The sequence below is a fragment of the Ambystoma mexicanum genome, chromosome 11 (assembly GCF_040938575.1).
Source record: "Ambystoma mexicanum isolate Mex_15411 chromosome 11, UKY_AmexF1_1, whole genome shotgun sequence".
Classification (NCBI taxonomy): domain Eukaryota; kingdom Metazoa; phylum Chordata; class Amphibia; order Caudata; family Ambystomatidae; genus Ambystoma; species Ambystoma mexicanum.
In genome coordinates, this window is record NC_090934.1 from 1,297,438,925 (window position 1) to 1,297,464,563 (window position 25,639).

Sequence of the window (25,639 nt, forward strand, 5' to 3'; positions counted from 1 at the left end):
GGTCTCCCCCTGCCACCCTAACTGCAGGAACTGATATTTCTAGGTCTCCCCCTTCCACCCTAACTGCAGGCACTGACATTTCCAGGTCTCCCCCTGTCACCCTAACTGCAGGACCTGACATTTCTAGGTCTCCCACTTCCACCCTAACTGCACGACCTGGCATTTCCATGTCTTCCCCCTGCCACCCTAACAGCATAACCTGGCATGTATATGTCTACCCCTGCCACCCTAACTGCAGGACCTGGCATTTCTATGTCTCCCCCTATCACCCTAACTGCAGGACCAGGCATTTCTAGGTCTCCCCCTTCCACCTTAACTGCAGGTCCTGACATTTGCAGGTCTCCCCCTGTCAACCGAACTGCAGGACCTGATGATTCTACGTCTCCCCCTGTCACCCTAACTGCAGGCCCTGACATTTCCAAGTCTCCCCTTGCCACCCTTACTGCAGGCCCTGGTATGTCTAGGTCTCCCCCTTCCACCCTAACTACAGGACCTGATATTTCTAGGTCTCCCCCCCTGTCAACCTAACTGCAGGACCTGACAATTCTAGCTCTCCCCCTTTCACCCTAAGTGCAGGCCCTTATATGTCCAGGTCTCCTCCTGTCAACCTAACTGCAGAACCTGACGTTTCTAGGTCTCTCGCTTCCATCTTAACTGCAGACCCTGACATTTCCAGGTCCCCCCTGTCACCCTAACTGCAGGACCTGATATTTCTAGGTCTCCCCCTGTCACCCTAACTGCAGGACCTTACAATTCTGAGTCTCCTCCTATCACCCTAACTGCAGTCCCTGACATTTCCAGGTCTCCTCCTGCCACCCTAACTGCAGGCCCTGATATTTCTAGATCTCCCTCCCTTCCACCCTAACTGCAGGACGTGACATTTTCAGGTCTCCCCGGTCACCCTAACTGCAGGACCTGACAATTCTAAGTCTCCCACTGTCACATTAACTGCAGGCCCTGACATTTCCAAGTCTCCCCTTGCCACCCTAACTGCAGGACCTGATATTTTCAGGTCTCCCTGTCATCCTAACTGCAGGACCTGATATTTCTAGGTCTCCCTCTGTCAACCTAAGTGCGGGCCATGATATTTCCAGGTCTCCCCCTGCCACCCTAACTGCAGGCCCTGATATTTTTAGGTCTCCCACTGTGATCCACCCACAGGACCTGACAATTCTAGGTCTCCCCCTGCCACCCTAACTGCAGGCACTGACATTTCCAGGTCTCCCCCTGTCACCCTAACTGCAGGACCTGACATTTCTAGGTCTCCCCCTGCCACCCTAACTGCAGGACCTGGCATTTCCATGTTTTCCCCTGTCACCCTAACTGCAGGGCATGGCATTTCTAGGTCCCCCCCTTTCACCCTAACTGTCTGCCCTGACATTTCCAGGTCTCCCCCAGCCTCCCTAACTGCAGGACTTGATATTTCTAGGTCTCCCCCTGTCAACCTAACTGCATGCCCTGATATTTCTAGGTCTCCCCCTATCATCCTAACCGCAGGACCTGACAATTCTAGGTCTCCCCCTGCCACCCTAACTGCAGGCCCTGATATGTCTAGGTCTCCCCCTTCCACCCTAACTGCAGGACCTGATATTTCTATGTCTTCCCCCTGTCACCCTAACTGCAGAACTTGACATTTCCAAGTCTCTCCCTGCCACCCTAACTGCATACCCTGATATGTCCAGGTCTCCCCCTTCTACCCTAACTGCAGGACCTGATATTTCTATGTCTCCCCTGTCACCCTAACTGCAGGCCCTGATATTTCTAGGTCTCCCCCTTCCACCCTAACTGCAGGACCTGGTATTTATAGGTCTCCCCCTGTCATCCTAACTGCAGGACCTGATATTTCTAGTTCTCCCCCTGTCAACCTAAGTGCAGGCCCTGATATTTCCAGGTCTCCCCCTGCCACCCTAACTGCATGCCCTGATGTTTCTAGGTCCCCCCCTTCCACCCTAACTGCAGGACCTGACATTTCCAGGTCTCCCCTGTAACCCTAACTGCAGGACCTGACATTTCCAGGTCTCCCCCTGCCACCCTAACTGCAGGCCCTGATATTTCTAGGTCTCCCCCCTTCCACCCTAACTGCAGGCACTGACATTTCCAGGTCTCCCCCTGTCACCCTAACTACAGGACCTGACATTTCTAGGTCTCCCCCTTCCACCCTAACTGCACGACCTGGCATTTCCATGTCTTCCCCCTGCCACCATAACTGCATGACCTGGCATGTATATATCTACCCCTGCCACCCTAACTGCAGGACCTGGCATTTCTATGTCTCCCCCTGTCACCCTAACTGCAGGACCTGGCATTTCTAGGTCTCCCCCTTCCACCTTAACTGCAGGTCCTGACATTTGCAGGTCTTCCCCTGTCAACCGAACTGCAGGACCTGACGATTCTATGTCTCCCCCTGTCACCCTAACTGCAGGCCCTGACATTTCCAAGTCTCCTCTTGCCACCCTAACTGCAGGCCCTGGTATGTCTAGGTCTTCCCCTTCCACCCTAACTGCAGGACCTGATATTTCTAGGTCTCCCCCCCTGTCACCCTAACTGCAGGACCTGACAATTATAGCTCTCCCGCTGTCACCCTAAGTGCAGGCCCTTATATGTCCAGGTCTCCCCCTGTCACCCTAACTGCAGGCCCTGATATTTCTAGGTCTCCCCCCTTCTACCCTAACTGCAGGACCTGATATTTCCAGGTCTCCCCTGTCATTCTAACTGCAGGACCTGATATTTCTATGTCTCCCCCTGCCATCCTAAGTGCAGGCCTTGATATTTCCAGGTCTCCCCCTGCCACCCTAACTGCAGGCCCTGATATTTCTAGGTCTCCCCCTATCACCCTAACCGCAGGACCTGACAATTCTAGGTCTCCCCCTGTCACCCTAACTGCAGGCACTGACATTTCCAGGTCTCCCCCTGTCACCCTAACTGCAGGCACTGACATTTCCAGGTCTCCCCCTGTAACCCTAACTGCAGTACCTGACATGTCTAGGTCTCCCCCTGCCACCCTAACTGCAGGACCTGACATTTCTATGTCTCCCCCTGCCAACCTAACTGCAGGAACTGGCATTTCCATGTTTTCCCCTGTCACCCTAACTGCAGGGCATGGCATTTCTAGGTCCCCCCCTTTCGCCCTAAATGACTGCCCTGACATTTCCAGGTCTCCCTGGCCTCCCTAACTGCAGGACCTGATATTTCTAGGTTTTCCCCTGTCATCCTAAATGCAGGACCTGACATTTATAGGTCTCCCCCTTCCACCCTTACTGCAGGTCCTGACATTTATAGGTCTCCCCTTTCCACCCTAACTGCACGACCTGGCATTTCTCTGTCTTCCCCCTGCCACCCTTACTGCATGACCTGGCATGTATATTTCTACCCCTGCCACCCTAACTGCAGGACCTGGCATTTCTATGTCTACCCCTGCCACCCTAACTGCAGGACCTGGCATTTCTATGTTTCCCCCTGTCACCCTAACTGCATGACCTGGCATGTATATGTCTACCCCTGCCACCCTAACTGCAGGACCTGGCATTTCTATGTTTCCTCCTGTCACCCTAACTGCAGGACCAGGCATTTCTAGGTCTCCCCCTTCCACCCTAACTGACTGCCCTGACATTTCCTGCTCTCCCCGGCCTCCCTAACTGCAGGACCTGATATTTCTAGGTCTCCCCCTGACAACCTAACTGCAGGTCCTGACAATTCTAGGTCTCCCCCTGTTAACCTAACTGCAGGCCCTGACATTTCCAGGTCTCCCCCTACCACCCTAACAGCAGGCCCTGATATGTCTAGGTCTTTCCCTGTCATCCTAAATGCAGGACCTGACATTTATAGGTCTCCCCCATCACCACAACTGCAGGACCTGACATTTCTAGGTCTCCCCCTTCCACCCTAACTGCACGACCTGGCATTTCTCTGTCTTCCCCTTGCCACCCTAACTGCATGACCTGGCATATGTCTTCCCCTGCCACCCTAACTGCAGGACCTGGCATTTCTATGTTTCCCCCTGTCACCCTAACTGCAGGACCAGGCATTTCTTGGTCTCCCCCTTCCACCCTAACTGCAGGTCCTGACCTTTGCAGGTCTCTCCCTGTCATCCTAACTGCATGACCGGGCAAATCTAGATCTCCCCTTGTCACCTTAACTACATGCCCCGACATTTCCAGGTCTCCCTCTGTCACCCTAACTGCAGGAACTGACATTTCCAGGTCTCCCCTGCCACCCTAACCGCATCACCTGGCATTTCTAGGTCTCCTCCTTTCACCCTAACTGCAGGACCTGACATTTCCAGGTATCCCCCGGTCACCCTTTCTGCAGGACCTGACACTTCTATGTCTCCCCCTTCCACCTTAACTGCAGGCACTGACATTTCCAGGTCTCCCCCTGCCACCCTAACTGCACAACCTGGCATTTCCATGTCTTCCCCCTGTCACCCTAACTGCATGACCTGGCATGTATATGTCTACCCCTGCCACCCTAACTGCAGGACCTGGCATTTCTATGTTTCCCCCTGTCACCCTAACTGCAGGACCAGGCATTTCTAGGTCTCCCCCTGTCACCCTAACTGCAGGCCCTGATATTTCTAGGTCTCCCCCCTTCTACCCTAACTGCAGGACCTGTTCTTTCCGGGTCTCCCCTGTCATCCTAACTGCAGGACCTGATATTTCTAGGTCTCCACCTGTCAACCTAAGTGCAGGCCCTGATATTTCCAGGTCTCCCCCTGCCACCCTAACTGCAGGCCCTGATATTTCTAGGTCCCCCCTATCATCCTAACCGCAGGACTTGACAATTACAGGTCTCCCCCTGTCACCCTAACTGCAGGCACTGACATTTCCAGGTCTCCCCCTGTCACCCTAACTGCAGGACCTGACATGTCTAGGTCTCCCCCTGCCACCCTAACTGCAGAACCTGACATTTCTATGTCTCCCCCTGCCAACCTAACTGCAGGACCTGGCATTTCCATGTTTTCCCCTGTCACCCTAACTGCATGGCATGGCACTTCTAGGTCCCCCACTTTCACCCTAACTGACTGCCCTGACATTTCCAGGTCTCCCCGGCCTCCCTAACTGCAGGACCTGCTATTTCTAGGTCTCCCCCTGTCAACCTAACTGCAGGTCCTGACAATTCTAGGTCTCCCCCTGTTAACCTAACTGCAGGCCCTGACATTTCCAGGTCTCCCCCTACCACCCTAACAGCAGGCCCTGATATGTCTAGGTCTTTCCCTGTCATCCTAAATGCAGGACCTGACATTTATAGGTCTCCCCCATCACCACAACTGCAGGACCTGACATTTCTAGGTCTCCCCCTTCCACCCTAACTGCACGACCTGGCATTTCTCTGTCTTCCCCTTGCCACCCTAACTGCATGACCTGGCATATGTCTTCCCCTGCCACCCTAACTGCAGGACCTGGCATTTCTATGTTTCCCCCTGTCACCCTAACTGCAGGACCAGGCATTTCTTGGTCTCCCCCTTCCACCCTAACTGCAGGTCCTGACCTTTGCAGGTCTCTCCCTGTCATCCTAACTGCATGACCGGGCAAATCTAGATCTCCCCTTGTCACCTTAACTACATGCCCCGACATTTCCAGGTCTCCCTCTGTCACCCTAACTGCAGGAACTGACATTTCCAGGTCTCCCCTGCCACCCTAACCGCATCACCTGGCATTTCTAGGTCTCCTCCTTTCACCCTAACTGCAGGACCTGACATTTCCAGGTATCCCCCGGTCACCCTTTCTGCAGGACCTGACACTTCTATGTCTCCCCCTTCCACCTTAACTGCAGGCACTGACATTTCCAGGTCTCCCCCTGCCACCCTAACTGCACAACCTGGCATTTCCATGTCTTCCCCCTGTCACCCTAACTGCATGACCTGGCATGTATATGTCTACCCCTGCCACCCTAACTGCAGGACCTGGCATTTCTATGTTTCCCCCTGTCACCCTAACTGCAGGACCAGGCATTTCTAGGTCTCCCCCTGTCACCCTAACTGCAGGCCCTGATATTTCTAGGTCTCCCCCCTTCTACCCTAACTGCAGGACCTGTTCTTTCCGGGTCTCCCCTGTCATCCTAACTGCAGGACCTGATATTTCTAGGTCTCCACCTGTCAACCTAAGTGCAGGCCCTGATATTTCCAGGTCTCCCCCTGCCACCCTAACTGCAGGCCCTGATATTTCTAGGTCCCCCCTATCATCGTAACCGCAGGACTTGACAATTCCAGGTCTCCCCCTGTCACCCTAACTGCAGGCACTGACATTTCCAGGTCTCCCCCTGTCACCCTAACTGCAGGACCTGACATGTCTAGGTCTCCCCCTGCCACCCTAACTGCAGAACCTGACATTTCTATGTCTCCCCCTGCCAACCTAACTGCAGGACCTGGCATTTCCATGTTTTCCCCTGTCACCCTAACTGCATGGCATGGCACTTCTAGGTCCCCCACTTTCACCCTAACTGACTGCCCTGACATTTCCAGGTCTCCCCGGCCTCCCTAACTGCAGGACCTGCTATTTCTAGGTCTCCCCCTGTCAACCTAACTGCAGGTCCTGACAATTCTAGGCCTCCCCCTGTTAACCTAACTGCAGGCCCTGACATTTCTAGGTCTTCCTAAATGCAGGACCTGACATTTATAGGTGTCCCCCTCCACCCTTACTGCAGGCCCTGATATTTATAGGTCTCCCCCTTCCACCCTAACTGCACGACCTGGCATTTCTCTGTCTTCCGCCTGTCACCCTAAGTGCATGACCTGGCATGTATATGTCTGCCCCTGCCACCCTAACTGCAGGACCTGGCATTTCTATGTTTCCCCCTGTCACCCTAACTGCACGACCTGGCATTTCTCTGTCTTTCCCCTGCCACCCTAACTGAATGACCTGGCATGTATATGTCTACCCCTGCCACCCTAACTGCAGGACCTGGCATTTCTATGTTTCCCCCTGTCACCCTAACTGCAGGACCAGGCATTTCTAGGTCTCCCCCTTCCGCCCTAACTGACTGCCCTGACATTTCCAGGTCTCCCTGGCCTCCCTAACTGCAGCACCTGATATTTCTAGGTCTCCCCCTGTCAACCTAACTGCAGGTCCTGACAATTCTAGGTCTCCCCCTGTTAATGTAACTGCAGGCCCTGACATTTCCAGGTCTCCCCCTGCCACCCTAACTGCAGACCCTGATATTTCTAGGTCTTCCCCTGTCATCGTAAATGCAGGACCTAACATTTATAGGTCTCCCCCATCACCCTAACTGCAGGACCTGGCATTTCTAGGTCTCCCCCTTCCACCCTAAATGCACGACGTGGCATTTCTCTGTCTTCCCCCTGCCACCCTAACTGCATGACCTGGCATGTATATGTCTACCCTTGCCACCCTAACTGCAGGACCTGGCATTTCTATGTTTCCCCCTGTTACCCTAACTGCAGGACCAGGCATTTCTAGGTCTCCCCCTTCCACCCTAACTGCAGGTCCTGACCTTTCAGGTCTCCCCCTGTCATCCTAACTGCAGGACCTGGCAATTCTAGGTCTCCCCCTGTCACCCTAACTGCAGGCTCTGACATTTCCAGGTCTCCCTCTGTCACCCTAACTGCAGGAACTGACATTTGCAGGTCTCCCCCTGACACCCTAACCGCAGCACCTGGCATTTCTAGGTCTCCTCCTTCCACCCTAACTGCAGGACCTGACATTTCCAGGTCTCCCCTGTCACCCTAACTGCAGGATCTGATATTTCTAGGTCTCCCCCTGTCACCCTAACTGCAGGACCTGACAATTCTAATTCTCCTCCTGTCACCCTAACTGCAGTCCCTGACATTTCCAGGTCTCCCCCTGCCACCCTAACTGCAGGCCCTGATATTCCTAGATCTTCCCCCGCTCCCACCCTAACTGCAGGACGTGTCATTTTCAGGTCTCCTCGGTCACCCTAACTGCAGGACCTGACAATTCTAAGTCTCCCGCTGTCACCCTAACTGCAGGCCCTGACATTTCCAAGTCTCCCCTTGCCATCCTAACTGCAGGCCCTGATATGTCTTGGTCTCCCCCTTCCAGCCTAACTGCAGGACCTGATATTTCTAGGTCTCCCCCCTGTCACCGTAACTGCAGGCCCTGACATGTCCAGGTCTCCCATTGTCACCCTATCTGCAGGCCCTGATATTTCTAGGTCTCCCCCTTCGACCCTAACTGCAAGACCTGATATTTCCAGGTCTCCCCTGTCATCTTAACTACAGGACCTGATATTTCTAGGTCTCCCCCTATCAACCTTGTGCAGGCCATGATATTTGCAGGTCTCCCCCTGTCACCCTTACTGCAGGACCTGACATTTCTAGGTCTCCTCCTGCCACCCTAACTGCAGGACCTGGCATTTCCATGTTTTCCCCTATCACCCTAACTGCAGGGCATGGCATTTCTAGGTCCCCCCCCTTTCACCCTAACTGTCTGCCCTGACATTTCCAGGTCTCCCCCAGCCTCCCTAACTGCAGGACCTGATATTTCTAGGTCTCCCCCTGTCAACCTAACTACAGGCCCTGATATTTCTAGGTCTCCCCCTATCATCCTAACCGCAGGACCTGACAAGTCTAGGTCTCCCCCTGTCACCCTAACTACAGCCCCTGACATTTCCAAGTCTCCCCCTGCCACCCTAACTGCATACCCTGATATGTCTAGGTCTCCCCCTTCCACCCTAACTGCAGGACCTGATATTTCTATGTCTCCCCCTGCCACCCTAACTGCAGGCCCTGATATTTCTAGGTCTTCCCCTGTCATCCTAAATGCAGGACCTAACATTTATAGGTCTCCCTCGTCACCCTAACTGCAGGACCTGGCATTTCTAGGTCTCCCCCTTCCACCCTAACTGCACGACGTGGCATTTCTCTGTCTTCCCCCTGCCACCCTAACTGCATGACCTGGCATGTATATGTCTACCCTTGCCACCCTAACTGCAGGACCTGGCATTTCTATGTTTCCCCCTGTTACCCTAACTGCAGGACCAGGCATTTCTAGTTCTCCCCCTGTCATCCTAACTGCAGGACCTGGCAATTCTAGGTCTCCCCCTGTCACCCTAACTGCAGGCTCTGACATTTCCAGGTCTCCCTCTGTCACCCTAACTGCAGGAACTGACATTTGCAGGTCTCCCCCTGACACCCTAACCGCAGCACCTGGCATTTCTAGGTCTCCTCCTTCCACCCTAACTGCAGGACCTGACATTTCCAGGTCTCCCCTGTCACCCTAACTGCAGGATCTGATATTTCTAGGTCTCCCCCTGTCACCCTAACTGCAGGACCTGACAATTCTAAGTCTCCTCCTGTCACCCTAACTGCAGTCCCTGACATTTCCAGGTCTCCCCCTGCCACCCTAACTGCAGGCCCTGATATTCCTAGATCTTCCCCCGCTCCCACCCTAACTGCAGGACGTGTCATTTTCAGGTCTCCTCGGTCACCCTAACTGCAGGACCTGACAATTCTAAGTCTCCCACTGTCACCCTAACTGCAGGCCCTGACATTTCCAAGTCTCCCCTTGCCACCCTACCTGCAGGCCCTGATATGTCTTGGTCTCCCCCTTCCAGCCTAACTGCAGGACCTGATATTTCTAGGTCTCCCCCCTGTCACCCTAACTGCAGGCCCTGACATGTCCAGGTCTCCCATTGTCACCCTAACTGCAGGCCCTGATATTTCTAGGTCTCCCCCTTCGACCCTAACTGCAAGACCTGATATTTCCAGGTCTCCCCTGTCATCTTAACTACAGGACCTGATATTTCTAGGTCTCCCCCTATCAACCTTGTGCAGGCCATGATATTTGCAGGTCTCCCCCTGTCACCCTAACTGCAGGACCTGACATTTCTAGGTCTCCTCCTGCCACCCTAACTGCAGGACCTGACATTTGTATGTCTCCCCCTGCCAACCTAACTGCAGGACCTGGCATTTCCATGTTTTCCCCTATCACCCTAACTGCAGGGCATGGCATTTCTAGCCCCCCCCTTTCACCCTAACTGTCTGCCCTGACATTTCCAGGTCTCCCCCAGCCTCCCTAACTGCAGGACCTGATATTTCTAGGTCTCCCCCTGTCAACCTAACTACAGGCCCTGATATTTCTAGGTCTCCCCCTATCATCCTAACCGCAGGACCTGACAATTCTAGGTCTCCCCTGTCACCCTAACTACAGCCCCTGACATTTCCAAGTCTCCCCCTGCCACCCTAACTGCATACCCTGATATGTCTAGGTCTCCCCCTTCCACCCTAACTGCAGGACCTGATATTTCTATGTCTCCCCCCTGTCACCCTAACTGCAGGCCCTGATATTTCTAGGTCTTCCCCTGTCATCCTAAATGCAGGACCTGACATTTATAGGTCTCCCCCATCACCATAACTGCAGGACCTGACATTTCTAGGTCTCCCCCTTCCACCCTAACTGCACGACCTGGCATTTCTCTGTCTTCCCCTTGCCACCCTAACTGCATGACCTGGCATGTATATGTCTTCCCCTGCCACCCTAACTGCAGGACCTGGCATTTCTATGTTTCCCCCTGTCACCCTAACTGCAGGACCAGGCATTTCTAGGTCTCCCCCTTCCACCCTAACTGCAGGTCCTGACCTTTGCAGGTCTCTCCCTGTCATCCTAACTGCATGACCGGGCAAATCTAGATCTCCCCTTGTCACCTTAACTACATGCTCTGACATTTCCAGGTCTCCCTCTGTCACCCTAAGTGCAGGAACTGACATTTCCAGGTCTCCCCTGCGACCCTAACCGCAGCACCTGGCATTTCTAGGTCTCCTCCTTTCACCCTAACTGCAGGACCTGACATTTCCAGGTATCCCCCGGTCACCCTTTCTGCAGGACCTGATATTTCTATGTCTCCCCCTTCCACCTTAACTGCAGGCACTGACATTTCCAGGTCTCCCCCTGTCACCCTAACTGCAGGACCTGACATTTCTAGGTATCCCCCTTCCACCCTAACTGCACGACCTGGCATTTCCATGTCTTCCCCCTGTCACCCTAACTGCATGACCCGGCATGTATATGTCTACCCCTGCCACCCTAACTGCAGGACCTGGCATTTCTATGTTTCCCCCTGTCACCCTAACTGCAGGACCTGGCATTTCTAGGTCTCCCCCTTCCACCTTAACTGCAGGTCCTGACATTTTCAGGTCTCCCCCTGTCAACCGAACTGCAAGACCTGACAATTCTAGCTCTCCCCCTGTCACCCTAAGTGCAGGCCCTGACATGTCCAGGTATCCCCCTGTCACCCTAACTGCAGGCCCTGATATTTCTAGGTCTCCCCCCTTCTACCCTAACTGCAGGACCTGATATTTCCAGGTCTCCCCTGTCATCCTAACTGCAGGACCTGATATTTCTAGGTCTCCACCTGTCAACCTAAGTGCAGGCCCTGATATTTCCAGGTCTCCCCCTGCCACCCTAACTGCAGGCCCTGATATTTCTAGGTCCCACCCTATCATCCTAACCGCAGGACTTGACAATTCTAGGTCTCCCCCTGTCACCCTAACTGCAGGCACTGACATTTCCAGGTCTCCCCCTGTCACCCTAACTGCAGGACCTGACATGTCTAGGTCTCCCCCTGCCACCCTAACTGCAGAACCTGACATTTCTATGTCTCCCCCTGCCAACCTAACCGCAGCACCTGTCATTTCCATGTTTTCCCCTGTCACCCTAACTGCATGGCATGGCACTTCTAGGTCCCCCACTTTCACCCTAACTGACTGCCCTCACATTTCCAGGTCTCCCCGGCCTCCCTAACTGCAGGACCTGATATTTCTAGGTCTCCCCCTGTCAACCTAACTGCAGGTCCTGACAATTCTAGGTCTCCCCCTGTTAACCTAACTGCAGGCCCTGACATTTCTAGGTCTTTCTTAATGCAGGACCTGACATTTATAGGTGTCCCCCTCCACCATTACTGCAGGCCCTGATATTTATAGGTCTCCCCCTTCCACCCTAACTGCACGACCTGGCATTTCTCTGTCTTCCGCCTGTCACCCTAACTGCATGACCTGGCATGTATATGTCTACCCCTGCCACCCTAACTGCAGGACCTGGCATTTCTATGTTTCCCCCTGTCACCCTAACTGCACGACCTGGCATTTCTCTGTCTTTCCCCTGCCACCCTAACTGAATGACCTGGCATGTATATGTCTACCCCTGCCACCCTAACTGCAGGACCTGGCATTTCTATGTTTCCCCCTGTCACCCTAACTGCAGGACCTGGCATTTCTAGGTCTCCCCCTTCCACCCTAACTGACTGCCCTGACATTTCCAGGTCTCCCTGGCCTCCCTAACTGCAGGACCTGATATTTCTAGGTCTCCCCCTGTCAACCTAACTGCAGGTCCTGACAATTCTAGGTCTCCCCCTGTCACCCTAACTGCAGGACCTGACATGTCTAGGTCTCCCCCTGCCACCCTAACTGCAGAACCTGACATTTCCATGTCTCCCCCTGCCAACCTAACCGCAGCACCTGTCATTTCCATGTTTTCCCCTGTCACCTAACTGCATGGCATGGCACTTCTAGGTCCCCCGCTTTCACCCTAACTGACTGCCCTCACATTTCCAGGTCTCCCCGGCCTCCCTAACTGCAGGACCTGATATTTCTAGGTCTCCCCCTGTCAACCTAACTGCAGGTCCTGACAATTCTAGGTCTCCCCCTGTTAACCTAACTACAGGCCCTGACATTTCTAGGTCTTCCTAAATGCAGGACCCGACATTTATAGGTGTCCCCCTCCACCCTTACTGCAGGCCCTGATATTTATAGGTTTCCCCCTTCCACCCTAGCTGCACGACCTGGCATTTCTCTGTCTTCCGCCTGTCACCCTAACTGCATGACCTGGCATGTATATGTCTACCCCTGCCACCCTAACTGCAGGACCTGGCATTTCTATGTTTCCCCCTGTCACCCTAACTGCACGACCTGGCATTTCTCTGTCTTTCCCCTGCCAAGCTAACTGAATGACCTGGCATGTATATGTCTACCCCTGCCACCCTAACTGCAGGACCTGGCATTTCTATGTTTCCCCCTGTCACCCTAACTGCAGGACCAGGCATTTCTAGGTCTCCCCCTTCCACCCTAACTGACTGCCCTGACATTTCCAGGTCTCCCTGGCCTCCCTAGCTGCAGGACCTGATATTTCTAGGTCTCCCCCTGTCAACCTAACTGCAGGTCCTGACAATTCTAGGTCTCCCCCTGTTAATGTAACTGCAGGTCCTGACATTTCCAGGTCTCCCCCTGCCACCCTAACTGCAGGCCCTGATATTTCTAGGTCTTCCCCTGTCATCCTAAATGCAGGACCTAACATTTATAGGTATCCCCCGTCACCCTAACTGCAGGACCTGGCATTTCTAGGTCTCCCCCTTCCACCCTAACTGCACGACGTGGCATTTCTCTGTCTTCCCCCTGCCACCCTAACTGCTTGACCTGGCATGTATATGTCTACCCTTGCCACCCTAACTGCAGGACCTGGCATTTCTATGTTTCCCCCTGTTACCCTAACTGCAGGACCAGGCATTTCTAGGTCTCCCCCTTCCACCCTAACTGCAGGTCCTGACCTTTCAGGTCTCCCCCTGTCATCCGAACTGCAGGACCTGACCTTTCAGGTCTCCCCTGTCAACCTAACTGCAGGACCTGGCATTCTAGGTCTTCCCCTGTCACCCTAACTGCAGGCTCTGACATTTCCAGGTCTCCCTCTGTCACCCTAACTGCAGGAACTGACATTTCCAGGTCTCCCCCTGACACCCTAACCGCAGCACCTGGCATTTCTAGGTCTCCTCCTTCCACCCTAACTGCAGGACCTGACAATTCTAAGTCTCCTCCTGTCACCCTAACTGCAGTCCCTGACATTTCCAGGTCTCCCCCTGCCACCCTAACTGCAGGCCCTGATATTTCTAGATCTCCCCCCGCTCCCACCCTAACTGCAGGACGTGTCATTTTCAGGTCTCCTCGGTCACCCTAACTGCAGGACCTGACAATTCTAAGTCTCCCACTGTCACCCTAACTGCAGGCCCTGACATTTCCAAGTCTCCCCTTGCCACCCTAACTGCAGGCCCTGATATGTCTCGGTTTCCCCCTTCCAGCCTAACTGCAGGACCTGATCTTTCTAGGTCTCCCCCCTGTCACCCTAACTGCAGGCCCTGACATGCCCAGGTCTCCCCCTGTCACCCTAACTGCAGGCCCTGATATTTCTAGGTCTCCCCCCTTCGACCCTAACTGCAAGACCTGATATTTCCAGGTCTCCCCTGTCATCCTAACTGCAGGACCTGATATTTCTAGGTCTCCCCCTATCCACCTTGTGCAGGCCATGATATTTGCAGGTCTCCCCCTGCCACCCTAACTGCAGGCCCTGATATTTTTAGGTTTCCCCCTGTCATCCAACCACAGGACCTGACAATTCTAGGTCTCCCCCTGCCACCCTAAGTGCAGTCACTGACATTTCCAGTTCTCCCCCTGTCACCCTAACTGCAGGACCTGACATTTCTAGGTCTCCCCCTGCCACCCTAACTGCAGGACCTGACATTTGTATGTCTCCCCCTACCAACCTAACTGCAGGACCTGGCATTTCCATGTTTTCCCCTATCACCCTAACTGCAGGGCATGGCATTTCTACCCCCCCTTTCACCCTAACTGTCTACCCTGACATTTCCAGGTCTCCCCCAGCCTCCCTAACTGCAGGACCTGATATTTCTAGGTCTCCCCCTGTCAACCTAACTGCAGGCCCTGATATTTCTAGGTCTCCCCCTATCATCCTAACCGCAGGACCTGACAATTCTAGGTCTCCCCCTGTCACCCTAACTACAGCCCCTGACATTTCCAAGTCTCCCCCTGCCACCCTAACTGCATACCCTGATATGTCTAGGTCTCCCCCTTCCACCCTAACTGCAGGACCTGATATTTCTATGTCTCCCCCCTGTCACCCTAACTACAGGCCCTGATATTTCTAGGTCTCCCCCCTTCCACCCTAACTGCAGGACCTGGTATTTATAGGTCTCCCCCTGTCATCCTAACTGTAGGACCTGATATTTCTCGGTCTCCCCCTGTCAACCTAAGTGCAGGCCCTGATATTTCCAGGTCTCTCCCTGCCACCCTAACTGCAGGCCCTGATATTTCTAGGTCTTCCCCTTCCACCCTAACTGCAGGACCTGACATTCCCAGGTCTCCCCTGTCCCCCTAACTGCAGGACCTGACATTTCCAGGTCTCTCCCTGCCACCCTAACTGCAGGCCTTGATATTTCTAGGTCTCAGTCCTTCCACCCTAACTGCAGGACCTGATATTTCTAGGTCTCCCCCACTGTCACCCTAACTGCAGGACCTGACAATGCTAGCTCTCCCCCTGTCACCCTAAGTGCAGGCCCTTATATGTCCAGGTCTCCCCCTGTCACCCTAACTGCAGGCCCTGATATTTCTAGGTCTCCCCACTTCTACCCTAACTGCAGGACCTGATATTTCCAGGTCTCCCCTGTCATCCTAACTGCAGGACCTGATATTTCTATGTCTCCCCCTGCCAACCTAAGTGCAGGCCCTGATATTTCCAGGTCTCCCCCTGCCACCCTAACTGCAGGCCCTGATATTTCTAGGTCTCCCCCTACCATCCTAACCGCAGGACCTGACAATTCTAGGTCTCCCCTGTCACCCTAACTGCAGGCACTGACATTTCCAGGTCTCCCCCTGTCACCCTAACTGCAGGACCTGACATGTCTAGGTCTCCCCCTGCCACCCTAACTGCATGACCTGGCATTTCTATCTCTCCCCCTGCCACCCTAACTGCACGATCTGGCATTTCTGTGTTTCCCCCTGTAAACCTAAGTGCAGGACCTGATATTTCTAGGTCTCCCCCTTCCATCCTAACTGCAGGACCTGCCATTTCTAAGTCTGCCCCTGTGACCTGGCCTGCATTGGCTCCCCTTGGCACACTGACTGCTGAGCCTGGCCCCTCTGGGCCTCCCTCCTCTGTCACAGTGACCTGAGAGCGTGATCTCTCCTGTGTTCTCCGCTACCACAATGACGGCTGAGCCTGGCCCCTCTTGCTCTCTCTCCACTGTCATGTTCAATGTTGTGCATGGGGATGGCCTCTCCACGGTCCCCTCCCGTCCTACTGATTGCTGAGCCTGAACCCCCTGCGCCTCTCCTCTGTCAGACTGAATGCATAGCCTGCCCGTTCTAGGTCTGCCGTCTGCCTGGCTGTTTCTGGGTTTCTGTAGGTACATTGTATACTCTTCTCCTATCATCCATCCCTGGATGCAATGAGTGAGCCTCCACCGGGCGAAGTCACAGATTGGACCCTGGCATGAGACAGGGGAGGATGCCCTCAGTGAGGAACAGACCGGAGAGGTTTCCGCTGGGAGCCACATCCATGCGGTCTTGATACCCTGATGACCTCACTAGAGAGGATATTTTCTTCTAATAGTGTTGTGCATGTTTTAACCTTCAAGTGCCAATGCAAATGTTTTTCCTTTGCATTACCAAAATGGGACATTTCACCTTTAGTTGGTTGTAATTGGTCATCGAGTTATATCTAGTGCAGTGGTGAAGTGTCTGGCCTGCACACCTGACGACTCTGGCACGACCCCCGAGGTCGGCTTTCATTCATAAATTCAAAGAGGACATTCAACGTTTCGAATTTTAGCTGTGGGGGAGGGGACTGAGTCCACCCTCTGAATGGACTCCGTCCACTAGCGTGTACCCTGGACTTGAGCCCTGAGTCTGTCCACAAACGACGCTGCAAGTGAGATCGGGCTCCAGAGTCGCACACAGGGGGTCAGGGGGTTCGGGGGAGGGGCGTGCTTCTAAATGCAAGAGCAGCCTGTTCGTATACTTTTACAATCACATTTTAAAGCAACCTTTGAAAATGTCTGCGTGACCTCACAGTCGACAAAGAGCTGCACAACTCATATAGTGAGGGTGGGGTGCAGGTGCCTTTGTGCAGTGAAGGTGGGTTTGCTGTTTATCCTGGGGGTACGATGGTTGTATTGTCCACAGCTGGCCCTTATGAGTGGTGTCCACCTCTAAACAGTGAGATTATTCCAAGTGAATATTCATAAGGTTCATTTAAATGCAGTCTGCGCTCAACTAAATCTATAAATGAATAAAGACATGCATATGTAAATATAGCGCCTCGATATTCACATTAGTTGTGCTGAAACCTGACTGCTTTGGGATGCTTAGACTTACCTTTAAACTGTACTAAATCGCATGTCTGCTGCACCTGTGTCAATGATGCTGCACGGTATCCTCCAGGGGGCGCTGTGCAAGCAGTGCTGGGGCAACTACCCATGCCAGACCGTTGCTCATCTCCCTGACTTAAATGATGCTGGAGGGTGAAGGGTGGGTGCTCCCAGCACATCTTGCTGAAAGAGGTGTGAGACATTCCTGGAGCGCAACTATTTTTGGATATTGTGAGTGGTGAACGCCTATAGTTGTACAGCCTGGTTGGCGGCGGTCACGCCTACCCATCCACTGTGACAATGGTATCAGGTAATAATGCCCCCATATATAATGTCCCCATACATAATGTCCCCATATATAATGTCCCCATATATAATGTCGCCAGGAAAAGCCATTGACAACATTATATTTGGTGACATTATGCATGGCTATGGCTTGCAGGGATGTGCCAGGCTCCCATTTTTAAAAACAACACAAAAAAACGGGTTGCTGGGGTGCCCCCCGCATGTTCAATGTAATAATGTTTGCGCAAAAAAACTGCAACTTTTTTGTCAGGTGACATTTTTGCGGGACATTATCCAGACAATGTCATCAATGTGTCTGGTCTCTTGTATTACCCTTGCATTTGGGCAATGCCACCCCAACTGGTTCATTAGAGAGAAACCTGGTGAGGGGGTTCTTCCTTAATGAGGCTTTCCCTCATTTGGGAGCCTTCAAGAGGCATGGGCAAACCTTTGGGCAATGAATACTGCTCGTAATTAATCTCTATGATTTTAGCAAAAGTGAGTGCTTGTCCAGAAACAGACATAGGGGTGTGCCAGATTGCGCAATATGGCTCCCAGGCGCTTCACAAAATGTTCGACTGAATTTGCCAATTTCAGGAAATGTTTCGGCATTTAGAGAAACTCATAATTTCTCCATTTGGCGAAGTGAAAGAATTATGAATTTTGCCCAATTACGCTAGCAGAATTTAAATTCTGCATACAATTGAACAAAGCCACAGCTTCAATGGGACGTGAGTTTTCAGAAAGACAAAGGCGTTAGAGTCTCTGCGTGCCACAGGCCAGTAGGAAACGGGCAGACACAAGGGACCCACGGGTTATCATTATTATTAAGGTATGCATTGAGCGTGGACCTAGCTCCGGGAAGCCGCGGCACGCTTCACAATCATAGGGGGAAGGATATGGTGAGGGAAGCAGAGAAACAAGGGAGCAGGGAGCTAACAACTGGGGGATGGTGGTGGGGGGGCAATTTGGCAGCAAGGGATCTACAAGCAACCAGGGGAGGAAACAGGAGGGAGCAGTTCACCCCGTCTCGGGTAGGTCTTTTCGCCATGACTTGCAGGTGTGTGTACAACTGGAGCTGCCATTGACCTTTTTGAAGCTCATTAAAAGTGCAACAAACACCAAAGCATGTGTGCATGCGTACATGTAGAACATAGTATGTCATGAGAAGAATTCCCCGTGGCTTGCAGGCGCTCATGTGTCCCTTGTTTGTTTCGTTGCAGTGGTGTTGCCAGTGAACCTGACGGACAAGGCGTCCGTGGACTATTGCGCATTGTTCCGAAATCTCTGCCTTAATGGACGCTGTGTTCCGACCCTGGGCAGCTACCGCTGCGAGTGCAACAAAGGCTTCCACCTGGACGTCCGCGGAGAATGCATCGGTACGACTCGCAAACAACAACTGTTAAATACTCACATGTCACCCCCCCTTTCCCCTACCCCCTCCAAACCCCCCACATAGAGTTTTGATCAAAAATGGGGTTGGCAGGATGCCCGGACCACAGTTGCGCATGATCACAGGGAGGGGGGCACAGCTGGTTCTACAGCAACGCTATTAAGGTGCCATCAGGAGGCGGTCTTGGAAGGTGCAAAAGTGTCCCTGAAAACGGAAAACCTGGTCTCATTGCAATGAAAATGGGGGCCAAAGTGTTCTCCTCCTGAAGCAGCACTAACCCGTGCACAGGCATACGCACCAGAGTGGCTTGCTCCATTCAGGTTATTGCAATTTAGTCCAGTTCTGTTTTTCTTTTGGATTCTGAGACGTGCAGTCCTGGATTTCCCCATTGTTAATCCAAGACTAGAATGCAAAGAAAAAGTGGGACTGGAGCATGAACTCCGATGGAATGGCGCAAGCCAATGCCCGAAAGCAGTAGTATGCACACTTTTTTATACTGAGTAAAAATGTTGTTTCCTGCTCCCCCACACAGGTTATAACTGATTATATTTTCTATTAAAAATAATCACTGTAATCCCTTTTTAAAGAGCTTCCCGCTACACCCCAGATATACTATGGGGACCAGCCCCACGTTTTGATGATCACAGCCTTAGAGGAAGGGTCCTAGAGGAACGGTCCGCTCTTCCATGCTTATTTCCCCATGTAAGTACTCAACTCACTAATGACTTCGGAAAACTCAATAATACCCAGTATTCTAAGGGCACAATACTTCAAGAGTCTCACTGGCAGAATGGTCTTTTAATGACTGATTCCTAAAAACGATATATTTACCGCTTAATGGTGGATCGGTCACATCTCTAAGCGTGCAATAATAGGTGATGCATCAAGGGGTTTGCAACGAAAAATATGCATCGAATGCATGTTTTTGAGGGGTAAAGGGTTAATTTTTTGGGGGGTGGGTTTAAAGGGTAAAAAACAGGGGATTGGGGGGCCCCCTTTTTAAAAAAAAATGCATTCGATGCACATTTTTTTGTTGCAAAAAATTTGATGGAAATGTCCCTCTATGCAAATAATTCGATGGATAGACCATAAACCGTGAAGGATCATCAGAGTCGTAGTCCAAAACATCTGGAAAGCCGCAGGTTGTAGACCCCTTCTGTAAAGGAACAGAGAGCACTCTTGATTGACCTGTGTCTCTGCTGTATTAGAATTGGAGAGTTTATGTCACAGGAAGGCTAAAACTTTAGGCACCAGGGTTGCGCGGTCTCGTTTATAGCTTTGCGTGCTACACAACCCGCAGTGGATTGTAGTTGATCAATGAATTATCTGCTTATCCAAATGTATTTTGCCTTTGCTCTCACGTTCTGTTTTTGCCTTCCCCAATTTCTAACATTGTGTTTTTCCAATGCATCGAGGCTGCTAAAAATGGAGGCATCTTGCCCCATGTCCTGCTAAGCCCTGAGAATGGTGAAAAGCGTTCTCCTTAGTCTGAGTAATGCGCCTCCAAAGAGACATTTAAGGGCCTGCTTCATTGAAAGTTAGGGACAGCACATTTATTTTAAGAGTCTGGACATTTTGGAAGGCAAATTTGAATGTCAGGAGGGACTTGTGTGTTTTGATCCCAAATGTATGCTGGCCCAAAATGTCCACTCGAATTAGATTGGTCTAAATGTGCAACTTCTTTTTGCTTTCATGGCTTTCTGCCTCCTCATCCCATTTTTACATTTCCACTTTACCTTTTCTCGCCATCCATTGCATTGGAGTACACAGATGAGGGAGATGTGATGACGCGCTGTGTCAGCCTGTGCGTGTTATTTGGCTTGTTACCTACACATTGACCATCTATGGCCATGCTAAGCGATATGGGCATTCTCACCTATTACCCTCCTCTCCAAAAACACACAATCATGGAATATCTATAGACTAGATCTATTATTCAGTAACATCAAAAGATGTGCTTTGTAAGGCCGGGTGGTGTTATTTCTAAGCAGTCTTGTAAGAGTGAATAACTTGCTTGCAGCTGGAAAATGTCTCCTGGGGTCATAAAAATGCCTTAACCAAGTGTATCTTCAAGCAGTGTGTGTCCTCTCATCTGTTCCTTGCACTAAAGCTACATCTAAAAATGTACAAGCAAAGCCAACAGTGTTGACTTCGGTATAAGTATTAGATAGCCTTTACTAGGCACTGACAGCATATACCCATCTTCTCAAACCCTTTCCAAGCAGTTGGCAATTTATAGCCAGCTACTACCACTATTGATAATCTTGCATCCCCAAAACACAACACAAACATGTTTGCTTTTGCCAATGCTTGTTTGCCCATATATCTAGTCATGAGGCATTGCAAACAACCAATATTTGAAATGAAAGAAACTTGAACACAAGTCTGGTTAGGCCGTAGAGTGATTTAGAGAAAACAAAGGGATTCAGCCCCATGTTGGGTAGTCGGCAGCCTTTAGATCTGTGCACAAAAGAGACGATCTTGCGAGCTTACACCCTTGATTACCATTTTGTAGGTCAGTTTGAAGTTCACCTCTAGTGGCCCAATGACATATGGTTCATTCCACATTTAAAAAAAAGAAAACAGTTTTAGTTTTAGTTTTTAAGAAACATTCTGATTGGGGAACTTTATCCCCGTGTGCAATATGCCAGCATTGCGGCCTTCGTTCTCTCTTGAATCCGTGGAGCTAGTGTGACGTCATAAAACACCATGGAACGCTCATACAGCAGAGTGACGCAGCAGCTCCATGGAGACCACCTCCATGAAAGCTGCCGCTCGGCTGCTCGCTCCTCTAGTTTTGATGTATGTGGCGGGTGGGGGGCGTTCCTGACCTCCTTCTAGCCTCTATGGGGCTTCACAGGTTTGCCTCACATCCGACAGAGGCACTTCTCTCTCAGTGATGTGTGTTCTGCTCTCAAGCCTCTGTTCCAGCACCGCCCCCTTCTATCTGTTCTGCATTGAATTCGCACCTCAGAAAAGGCCCTGCATTTCAGGTATGGATAGTGCCTAACCACTCGCCCCTTCCCTCCCTCCCTCCCTCTCTGTAACCACCACGCTCACCTGCTGACCCCGGGCGCAGGTGTGCAATCTGTGCTGTTGATGGAAGGCGGCAGAGCAAGTACTGCCATCTTCCACACGAAAGCAGCGACGCGCGGACACCGGCCTTTGCGGCACTCATAGATGACCACGAGCGGACGGACGGTGGTCGCTGTGTGGGCATGCTGAGCATACCTGCCTACATTTGAAAATCAAAAATCCTGAGATGTATGCCCCACCCACAGCCATGCAAGACTCCGCCCATTTGCACCCAGCTCCACCCACACGCCCCACCCACCTGTCAGTGGAATGCAATATATGAAATTAAGGATCTACCACCACAGTATTACCGATTTCTTTTTTCTGAAATGGTTACTTAATCCTGAGTTTCTGGGGTACGACGTGCCGCATTCTGAAACATATCTGCTGACACGGAAATGTTTCAGTATGCAACAGTGCGTCAAGTCTGTAACCCAGAAACCTAGGATTAAGTAACCATTTCATAAAAAAGAACTCAGTAATAGCGCTTGCAATCTCGCGCCGTTTCCGGGTCCCGCCCACACCCCCATCTTGGCTACCGGCAGCAGTCTTTGGCAGCCAATCGGATGGACGATCTGATGGGACCCGGAAAGAACACAACTTTCAATAAAAATCAATTAACTAAAAAAAAAAAAAAAATCCTGAGATTACAGAGATTCCAGGGTCTTTCCTAGAGACCTGGAGAAATGGTTCAAATTCCCGAGTCTCTGGGAAAAATCCGAGGTTAGGCAGGTATGGCGGTGAGGCACACAATATTTCTCGTCCAAGTGCCATTTGATACAAATGTCAGATAGTTCCCTAAAGCTCTTGCACAGAAATAGTTGTATGCAGGGTCAGACTGGGACAAGAAATAAGCCCGGTCACCCAAAAAAAGTGTCCCACCCCTCGCCTCACGACCCTTGACCTCTGATGACATCACTGGGAGTGATGTCATTTGACCCCACCCCAAAGTGACATCCCAGGAAGTGATGAAACACGACCTTTCACCCCTTGACAAAACAGGAAGTGGCATCAAATAGAATTGTTCCTAAGTACACTAAATTACTGTGAATCCAAGTAGGCATCAAAAGCCAAAAGATAATGTCATTGTATAGCACTTTTTTATGGAACAAATTTGCATACAATAACACCAACCTGTGTTGGTACTCATTGATCGACGTAAGAAGGATGAAAGGCTTTATGAAAAAACAAAAGGGTTTTCTTCCAAACCGGACCAGGCATGGCCAGAAACTGGCCCCCACTCCCCTAGGATGATTTCGCCCGGCCACGGGCCGAAAGGCTGAGTGGCCAATCCGACCCTGGCTGTATGTCTGTTCCGACGATTCAGTGAACCCCCTTGTCGTTCCTATCGCTTTTCTTACTCACCATGGGGTGCCATTGATGAGATGCAACATTTGCTGGAGCCTATTTCAGATTTAAATTAATGAGAATCCTAGTCTATGCTACAACCTGTGAATTAAAGGGACTTGTGGCCGCCATGTAACTTCAGATCCTTCCGGTCACCTGAACGGGCCATGCCGTCCTCCTACCAGCCTAGGCATGGCCGTTCCAGGCGATGCGGCCCAGCATGTCATAGCATGACCTCACTAATTCATTGATTTAATTAATTTATCTTTTATAACATGCTTAATACCGGGGATCAGTCTCTAAGTACGGGACCGGGATTCAAACCTGTACATTGCCCCTGAGCTATCCTCCCGGCTCCACTACTTGCAAAGATCCTTTCCATCAATCTGCTGGCCTTGCTTGATTTCCTGCATTGCTTTTCTTTTGTTTTCTATGTTGCTCTTTTGCCATCCTCTGTTTCTTTCTCTGCTCTTTCACACTTCTTCATATGTTTAATGCCAGTTCTCTGCTGGCTCACAGCAACCATACATTGATGGTGGGGGTGAGAAGCAATACATTCGTTAAATGATGAATTAATGCAATTAATTGGACTCTCTAATCCTTCCACTGATTTGACATCAGTAATTGATGCCCTGTGAGCCATGATACAAAGTCACTGTCATATTGTAACTCAAATCCAGGGGTAACTGGTTCGTACTTGGGTAAAAAAAATAGTCGTTAGCACTGAAGAAAAAATGCCCTGTTGTTCGTAATTTTTAAAATAAACTGTAGCAGACGTTGCATTTGTTTGGGAAAATGTGTGGGTGGGAATAGTGCGCGTTGAAGGAATAGTCCTGTACTATTGGCAAAAACGATCAGCTGCACAGTGTGATCTTTAGTGGCTGCTTTGACCGGCCATTGTGGACATTACCCTTTTGGCCTTCGATTCTCCAGATGTTTTGGACTACGACTCCCATGATTCCACACCATTAACTGCAGAGGCTAGGGCTGATTGGAGTTGTGGTCCAAAAAGTCTGATGAGCCAAAGGTTGAAGACCCTTATGCCTATATGCTAATCGGAACCACAGTAACAAAGATGTCTTAAAGTCGAATACGTCAATTGATGTGTTATGAGTGCAAACCTATTCCGTCAGGCCTGGATAGCATATAGCCTCGGGTCGCTGTAACACACGATGACCGTATGTTCGGAACTTTGTTTTACAGACGTTGATGAATGTGAAAGGAACCCATGCCTCCATGCAGACTGTGTGAACACCCAAGGGTCTTACATCTGCAAATGCTATCCAGGTTTCCAGAGTACATCCACCAGGACCGAGTGCCGAGGTAAGCCTGCCTGCTGCCTCATACAAGCCTATGGATTGCCCTTGCGTCTTGCGTGCTGTTGATGCCCCCGGATGTCAGTCAAGGTTCAAAGTGGTGTCCAGATGTGTTTCAACCTTCAAGCAAGCACAGCTCTTGACATGCAATAACGCCATTGCTCCAGATAAGATTTTGAAGTGGGAGTATTTTACTCCCTATTTTCTAAAGTTTGGAGTAAAATTATTTTTAAGGGAGTAAAAACACAAGTCCAATTCGCAATGGGAGTATTTTATAAGCAAGTAAAACATGTTTTAACTCGAAAACGGAAATGTTTTTGTGATAATAATTCCTTTGCACCTAGTTGGTTGGTAAAACCAGCCGTTAAGGTCCGGACCCGCAAAGGGACCTCGTAATTAGGGGTAAGGGTTTAACGGCGCCGACACCTTTTACGGCGCCGTCAACCCCTTACCGCCTGGGTCGTAATGAGGCAGCTGATTAGAGTTTGCTGACTTTTTGTTACATGGTGCTGATTTTATATATTAAATTCCGAACAATTCATGTAAGTAATGCTCTATCAGACTAGAAAGCTCTACAACCCAACGCATGAAGCCCCATAACTGCCACCAATCCGATTACCTGTATATTCATTACTGTCGTCATGCTGCGTAGAATAGCTCTGAAATAATTATTTTAGCTTTCTTTTTGCACACCCTGAAACACGGGGAGAATAGCTCAATTGCCCCTCATTGCAAGGGAGCTGAGCTACTTTGAATTGTGAACCCCTGAAGAAACCCCATCTGATACCTACACGCCCAGCACATGATCGCATGATATCTCTGCCTGTCCCCACAGTAGTAAAGAAAGTGAACCTTAACCTGTGTCTGCCTCGTTTGCAGATATTGACGAATGTCTCCAGAATGGCCGCATCTGCAACAATGGCCGATGCGTGAACACAGACGGCAGCTTCCACTGTGTGTGCAACTCCGGGTTCCATGTCTCAGCTGACGGCAAGAATTGTATAGGTAAGTGCCCCAAACTTCTATTCACACCCCGAGGGATGTGGTCAAATTCATCATCTTACTGCGAACATTTACCGTGGTTGTAATTCGTGAACCA

At 51.0% G+C, this 25,639-nt stretch overlaps 1 protein-coding gene across 1 annotated transcript in view; it reads left to right on the forward strand.

Moving 5' to 3' along the window:
• The window catches only part of FBN1 (fibrillin 1), a 643,598-nt gene that overhangs the window by 297,292 nt on the left and 320,667 nt on the right, over positions 1 to 25,639 (forward strand). The window contains exons 11-13 of the mRNA XM_069624792.1: positions 18,633 to 18,788; positions 24,428 to 24,547; positions 25,420 to 25,545. Of these exons, the coding sequence (XP_069480893.1) occupies positions 18,633 to 18,788; positions 24,428 to 24,547; positions 25,420 to 25,545 (402 nt within the window). The remainder of the gene's footprint in view (positions 1 to 18,632; positions 18,789 to 24,427; positions 24,548 to 25,419; positions 25,546 to 25,639) is intronic.